The following is a 7,822-nucleotide window of genomic DNA, read 5'->3' as shown; positions in this document are numbered from 1 at the left end:
AGCGAGAGAGCCCGCGCTTACGAGAAAAGCAAGAGAGAGCGAGAGAGAGATAGAGAGAGAGAGAGAGAGAGAGAGAGAGACAGAGAGACAGACTGACAGACAGAGACAGCGAAAGAGAGAAAGTGTGAGAAAAAAAGAGAGAGGGGAAAGCGAAAGGAAAAGATAGATATTACATCGCAGTGGGCTTCCGTAAGCAGCGCGTAACCCTTTCGTTATCACAAGCTCACCCACACCACACCCCACCCTATCCTGCCCCACCATACCCCACCACACCCAATCCAGCCCCACATACTCTGCCGTATCATACCCTACCCTACGCTACTGCACTCGGTCCTACCTTGAGCAGGTCTTTCAGCATCTCCACTTGCTGCTCTAGGTTGTTCAGCTCCGGGTACTGGCCCTGGTAGTCCTCCAGCGTCGTGCTCAGGCTCAGCACCGCCTGCTCCAGCCGCGGCGGCGACGGCCGATCCATCTCTGGCAGCGCGGAGTCGCGCGACCGTCGCACCGATGCCGCAGCGTCGCCGCTGTACGACGCTCGGGAGCGCGAGTTGAGCAGCGAGTCACGGTCCTGCAGGCGGAGCCACATGTCGGTGTAAGCGACGACGACATTGGAGAGGGGGGGGGGGGTTGTTATTTGGAATTATATTGTTATAGGTTTATATATGGTCATAGGTTTATATGGTTATATTGGAGATTTTGTTTTATTCGGTGTGAGCGACGATGACGGAGGGGTGGGGGAAGATTTTTTAAGCGCCGGGCATTGCCGATGTTTTTGTTTATTCCGTTAGTTTTTCGAGCGACGCACGCGCACACCATTGGCATTGGAGGAGGGTGGGTGGTTGTTATGGAGGAGTTTTTTAAAGCAGCGTGCATTGCCGATGTTCTTGTTTATTTGTTTTTATTATTATTGTTTTATTTTTCGAGCATTTATTTTTTGTTTTATTTTTTATTGGAAGTTTCATAATGATAAGAAAAAGCTTCTAGCGATGGCTCACGATTAGATTGCAGCTCGTTATGGAGCGCGCACTGACATAAAAGCCAATTTAGTAAACGGCTCACGATTGAATTGTGGCCCGATGATAAAATCCCGCTTCGTACGCGGATTACAGATCATTAAAACCTGCCTTGCGGTCAGAATCGCTCATTAATACACAACGCAGAGCGATGTGATTCCAGCAGCACTGCCTCGCGGTGCAAGCGAACGAGTAAAATTAGGGAAGGAGGGGAGTGCACACACGAGCTTAGCCACGAAGTCGGCGAAGTCGTGATTGAGTAAAATAATGCACAGATAATAATGTCATCAGAAATTCAAAAATCAAAAATCAAGCAGGGATAAAAAAAATCATGTGTGTGTTTCTGCAGATCAATGTGTGCATTGCTCATTACCAAGTAAAGGCTCATTAAAGGCACCCAGCATTGTTCTCTGATTGTGGGTTATTAGCGATTATATTAGGGTTAGGGGTTAGCTTATCATCAAGAGACTCCCAAGAGCAAAAGTTGGATGCTTGGAGCCGTTAAATCAAGGCCACCGCACAGGCGCACACTAGAGCAATATAGCTAAGCAATCGGTCTCGCGAGCAATATGGCTTGCGAGTCGTGTTCCCCGCACACTAGAGCAATCGGACTCGCTACTCTGCACTAGAGCGACCTCTCTCGATTCCAATATATAATCACGTCCCATGAACCATTGCGACCCGACTGATCAACTTATGGCAAGAACAATGGTGTTGATTATTATGGCTGCGAATGTGTCGTTTAACACACTAGAGCAATATTGATAAGCTGCCATAAAAATATCAAACATGTTTGATGTGTGAGCAATCGGACTCGCGAGTCGTTTGGCGCAGTAAAATGCCCCCGCACACTAGAGCAATATTGCTCGCGATTGTCCGATTGCTTAGCTATATTGCTCTACTGTGCGATGACCTTCAGCTAAATGCTAAATGCGTGCGACTGCTTATTTTCATTAACAATGGTAAAGGCACGCCGCATTATTCTCCGATTGTGGTTAAGGTTAGGGGATGACTCATCATCATGAGACCAAACCAAGAGCAAAAGTTGTATGCGTGGAGCAAGTAAATGGATAAGTACATAAATGGTAAATATTGGTAAATAACTGTAATGGTATAAATAGTAAATAAATAGGTAATAAATGATAATTATTGAATTGAAATGAAAGTAAAAGCAAGTATTGTAGCAATGGAACATAACCTCGCGTGCGTGCGCTCGCGTCTGAATCTCCCCGCCCCGCTCTGCTCAACAACGACTGGCCGCCATCTTTCATTCGCCCTCGCGTCTGAATGCCCCACTCAATAACGACTGGCCGCCATCTTTTATGCGTGCTCACGTCTGAATGCCCCGCTCGACAACGACTGGCCGCCATCTTTCATGCGCCCTCGCGTCTGAACGCCCCGCTCGACAACGACTGGCCGCCATCTTTCATGCGGCCTCGCGTCTGAACTCCCCCTCCCCCCCCGCTCTGGCCGCCATCGTCCGCGCACACACTCACCGGCGTTACGCTCGTGCGCGGCATTGGCTCCCTCACGATGTCACTGAACGGTCGCGTCGGCCGGCCGCCCAGCCCGTTCTGCAGCAGCGGCGACGGCGTCGCCATCGTCATCGGCCGGCGCTTCCTGGTGGGAGAATTGCGCAACACGACGGGCGTCAGGCTCGGGTAGGCCGACGCGTCGTCCGCCGCGCTGCCGTCCAGGGGACTGCAAGGAAGGAAGGAAAGAGGAGACCGATTAATGACGCTCAAATAAAATAACCGTTAAACGGGCATCACTATTCGAGCGGGGAGTAGGAGACTGTGCTCGCCGACGCTACAATCTAGCGAGTGCAAAAATTATTTACGTAGCCGTTAAACGAAACCGATTCGTTATTTTTATTACAATAACCTTTTTTATATTATATACAATAATATTCTAGCAGCTGGGGAATTAAGAGTTGAATCCCATCGATCGATCGATGTTGACAAATGTATGTGTGTGTGGAATTTATATTATGGCTGTGCATACACACATCTAGATTCTCTACTAACCTGGGGGGGGGGGCAAACGCAAGCCTCGGTAATAAAAAAAGGCATCTATTTTTTTCCATATCTTGCATATATCATCAAGAGCTAATAATATTATTAGGTATTATTTGTAAGGTATTATTAGCTCCTGCTATTATGCAGCTATGTGACTCGTCGTGCTAGGTTGCATTAATCATGCATTAATGTTAGGACCGATCCCGTGATCCTTACTTCCAAGTGATGATGACGTTGAGTTTCAGAGAGCCACTGGGATTCAGGTTAACGGTCATGATCTGTGGATGCGCGGAGAATAGATCCTTCGTCTCGCAGTTCTTTGTTCCTAGCAGCACAGACTTTCCCAGTCCTTTCACCTCCACAGCCTGCAGTGAACAAAACATACTACATATTACGCCATTTGCCTTATTATGGACAATATCAAGCGATCGTAATAACGTCGATATTACCTTGCAGTTACGAGCTCTTGACAATAGCTGCGTTCACGCGAGACTCCGTATTTATGAAATTCGGTATTTGCGAGATACCGAATCTGAGACAAATACGCGACTTACTCCACCCGAGCGTTCACACGCTGATTCGCGGCTCCAGAAATGCCGTATTTGCGAGCTGCGAGCTGCTTTAGTACAATGGAAAAAAAAATGCGTCCAAGCGAACAATCAAGCGAACAATGCGAAATAAACAATCAGTGCACAGCAAACTGCTGATAAAATACGTAGACTGGTCCGTGCTAGACAGTTCCACTCGCGTTACGCGAGTGTAACTGTCGACCGCGGACCAGTCTATCAAATACGCGGCTTCAGAAATTCGCTATTAGCCACGTTCACACGGAGCAACAAATTCGGTATTTAGCGTTCACACGAAGCAAAAATGCGCGTTCCAACAAATACGAAATCTAAATAGATTCGGTATTTGTTGAAATACGCGGCTTCCCAGATGCCAAATTACTTCTCGTGCTTGAGAAATTCCGGATCTCTTGGACCGCGTATTTCTCTCGTGTGAACGCTAAATACCGAATTTATGAAGCCGCGTATTTTATAGACTGGTCCGCGGTCGACAGTTACACTCGCGTAACGCGACTCGCGAGTGGAACTGTCGAGCCCGGACCAGTCTACGTATTTTATTTTATGTCACTGATTGTTTATTTCGCATTGTTCGCTGGATTGTTCGCTTGGACGCATTGTTTTTTTTCATTGTACTAAAGCAGCTCGCAGCTCGCAAATACGGCATTTATGAAGCCGCGAAACAGCGTGTGAACGCTCGAGTGGAGTAAGTCGCGTATTTGTCTCAGATTCGGTATCTGGCAAATACCGAATTTCATAAATACGGAGTCTCGTGTGAACGCAGCTAATATCATCTTCCATATTGAATTAAACAGCAGTATCAAACAAGAACGACTATAATTGAGATTAATATCACGCATCTTAGATCTATCGTATGGTGTTTACCATAGTTTCACTGCAACAGCAGCTTTTTAAGAGATGAAAAACCTCGCCGATGTAATTAACTAACACTAAACACTGTTACGACCACATCAACTCTCCCCTCTCCAACATCAACTCTCCCATCTCCAACATTTTCTCCCCTCCCCCAACTTCTTCTCCCCTCCCCCAACATCTTTTCCCCTCTCCAACTTCTTCTCCCCTCTCCAACATCTTCTCCCCTCCCCCAACATCTTCTCCCCTCTCCAACATCTTCTTACAACCCACTGAGCGCATAAACATGCCACTACACCCATCGTTTCCCATAAACATCAGCAAACCCCCCCTACGCCAGATGTGGAAATCCTTACACGAGATCAGTGAACCAGACACTTTCATGACAACCCGATATTTTAACAACATCACCAAAAGCAATCGAGAGAAAACCCAGCATCCCTGCGCACTTAATTCCATCAACAGACATCACTTTGATATTGAGATATCACCTCACACCGGAGCCCCCCCCCCTTCCCACACACTGAATGTTCAATGTGCTAAAATTGCTAAATAAAAACTAATTGCTAAAATAAATTGCTAAAAGTGCTAAGTATTAAAGCCAGGACAAAAAAAACACGAGTTTACCCAGGAAGCCAGAGGACACTCCAGTGACTATCAGTGTGCGTCACTACTCATTGGTAACGAAATACGATGAGCAGTGGTAAAAGAAAAGTGGCATTGTGGTTTACTCGTGGGTGTGCGTGATTCCCTAGTTCAATTATCGAGCACTTGGAACAAATGAATCGAGTCGTGCGAGCCATTCTACCAAAAACTCGTGCAGCTACCCCCAGCTTGAGACACTACGTTAACCGTAACGCCATTGTTACGGGCGTTACGGCAAAAATTCAGCTTGGCACCATATGTGAAACCACTTAGTATACCCTTAAAGGGACAGTAGCCTCTAGGATTTTACTGCATACAACTGTACTTACTGTATAACAAATCGTCTACACCCACACGTATTTGTTACCAGAATAGCCTAATGGGATTATTGTTATAAGGGATATTAATTACAATCAAGCTAGCGAAATTTGAACGGCCGGCCAAATGAGACGCGAAGCACACGGAGAAACGCGTGCTGGCGCCACCAGAACGGAGAGAGCAGGACAAAACTACCACAAGAACGACACGACGAAAACGAACACAAGAGAACAACGAAAAAGTTGGCGTATTTGGAGCATATGTTATTTTGCCAAGTTAAGCTGCGTTTACGCTAATCAGATTTTGTCAGCAAAACCTCATCGACGCGATTTCAAGTGCATTCTAAACTTGCCGCGCCCAGCTTGACCAAAAGTGCATCTCCAAGAAAATTCGAATTGTTGTTGGAGTCGGAGCAACGTCGGAAGTCAAGTCGCCGAGTTGGAGAAATAAGAAACTCCCAACTCGGGCCGACTCCGACCTGCCCATACACTGAATTTCAGGCCGATGTGTGTTGGAATGGCACTTGAAATCGGTACGATTTGCTGACAAAAATCGATAGTGTTAAACGCAGGCATTCAGACCGAGGCTTAATCACAAAAGTGCAATATGAAAAAAAATGATTTAATACCTAAATGCTATTTAACCAACGATATTCATTTTAGGCAAATTTATCGATATTATACTGGAAACTATATGTCGTTTACAAGATATTACATCCTTTTGGCTTTAAATCAAAATATATAAGAAACACCCTCAGTCTGTAGCCCTTGGCTGGAAGTGGTTTTGCACAACTTTATCAGATGGCGTGCGCTTGAGCTGGGCGCCACCGTCACGTCTGTACCCTGCAAACACTGGATAAGCTCGTGTAGTTTCTATCAAAACATTAAAAAAAATATTTACTAATCGGTGATTGAACGCGTGAAAAGCTGTTTTATGTAGCGTAATTATTATAACACATAAATTAGCTGAAAATAACCCTAGAACCTAAGAGTAAACTCTCAGCCTGTTAAACATCAATCAGGGCATACCCGATTTTGGTATGCTTTTTACCACCAAACACTCGACAATTCGTGATCACCAAATATAACTGCCGGCCACTAGGTAGCACATGTGTAGAACACCTAAGTAGCATTGGTGGGCAGCCTGCCAGCGGCTGGTAGGTTCACAAAGCTTACCTTGATGTTGAGTATGTCGGCGATGAGGCAACGGAAGGTGGCCTCCTCACAGTCCCACTGCTGCGCGCGCGAGCGCTCCACGCGACCCTTCGACTTCCACTTCGTGGCTGCCGTAGACGGAACGTGGATCTCAAACACGAAAGCGAGTCGCCGCGCAAGCAGAGTCGGCGCGAAGGAGCACCTGCCGCCAGCGTGTTACTAATATACTACTATCATAACTAACACAGCAGACCACAGCTATAACTACTAATATATAACTAATACAGCAGAACACAGCTATAACTACTAATATATAACTAATACTGTACAGCAGAAACACCAGCTATAACTACTAATTACACTTATAATATATAACTAATACAGCAGAACAGCAGCTTATAACTACCTCAATGAAACTACTGATATATACTAACTAATAACAGCAGAACACAGCTATAACTACTAATATACTCTAATATATATAACTAATACAGGCAGAAACACAGCTAATCAACTACTACACTCATAACTACTATAAAACTATATGACACTAATCACCACAGCAGAGACAGCAGCTATAACTAACTTAATATACTAGTTTTTTCTATACTATATCCCAACTAAATAACAGCCAGAACAAACAGCTATAACTACTAATATACTACTATATATATAACTAATACAGGTAATATAAGTAATGCAGCAGAACACAGCGTACGTGTTACTAATAACGACGTGGTAAAATAACTTAGATCGCTCGCCATGACTCTGTCATTGTTGTGATTTTATGTTTAGATCTGTCTCGTGCGCAGTAACATTTCACGATACGGACAGACAATGCCGCATCAAACCTTGCTCGTACCTTTCATTTGGAAGTGCAACGTTCCCATCATTTGTTCCAGCGTGTGCTCAATAACGCACATGCTCTGTGTGCATTCTTTGAAGCCGCTCTTCACGTTGTTCAGTTGTTCTCTCGTCCGGTGAGGCGAGCTGACGTAGGCCTGCGCCATGTTCCTAGCACCTGCAAACACATGGTGGCAGTGGCTGTGAATACCAGATATACTGCGTTTAATATTTGCAAGTCAATACAATTCACTTATCTGCAGTACACCATATACTTACACACACTAACATAGCTTACTGTTAACATAGCAACTGCCAGCATAGCATGCACACACAGATACACGCGCGCGCACACGCATGTACACACACACACGCACACGCACACGCACACGCAC

General features: G+C 45.5%; 1 protein-coding gene across 1 annotated transcript in view; it reads right to left on the bottom strand.

The window, feature by feature from the left end:
* The window catches only part of LOC106806360 (protein FAM65B-like), a 20,069-nt gene extending 12,475 nt beyond the window's left edge, over window positions 1–7,594 (bottom strand). The window contains exons 1-5 of the mRNA XM_014808271.1: window positions 7,506–7,594; window positions 6,606–6,786; window positions 3,248–3,396; window positions 2,510–2,714; window positions 338–568 (exon numbers count right to left, since the gene is read on the bottom strand). Of these exons, the coding sequence (XP_014663757.1) occupies window positions 338–568; window positions 2,510–2,714; window positions 3,248–3,396; window positions 6,606–6,786; window positions 7,506–7,594 (855 nt within the window). The remainder of the gene's footprint in view (window positions 1–337; window positions 569–2,509; window positions 2,715–3,247; window positions 3,397–6,605; window positions 6,787–7,505) is intronic.
* Window positions 7,595–7,822: the final 228 nt, after the last annotated feature.

This window comes from Priapulus caudatus, unplaced genomic scaffold (assembly GCF_000485595.1).
Source record: "Priapulus caudatus unplaced genomic scaffold, Priapulus_caudatus-5.0.1 Scaffold156, whole genome shotgun sequence".
NCBI lineage: Eukaryota > Metazoa > Priapulida > Priapulimorpha > Priapulimorphida > Priapulidae > Priapulus > Priapulus caudatus.
The sequence above is the reverse complement of the archived record's forward strand: the minus strand, read 5'-3'. Positions and strand labels throughout refer to the sequence as shown.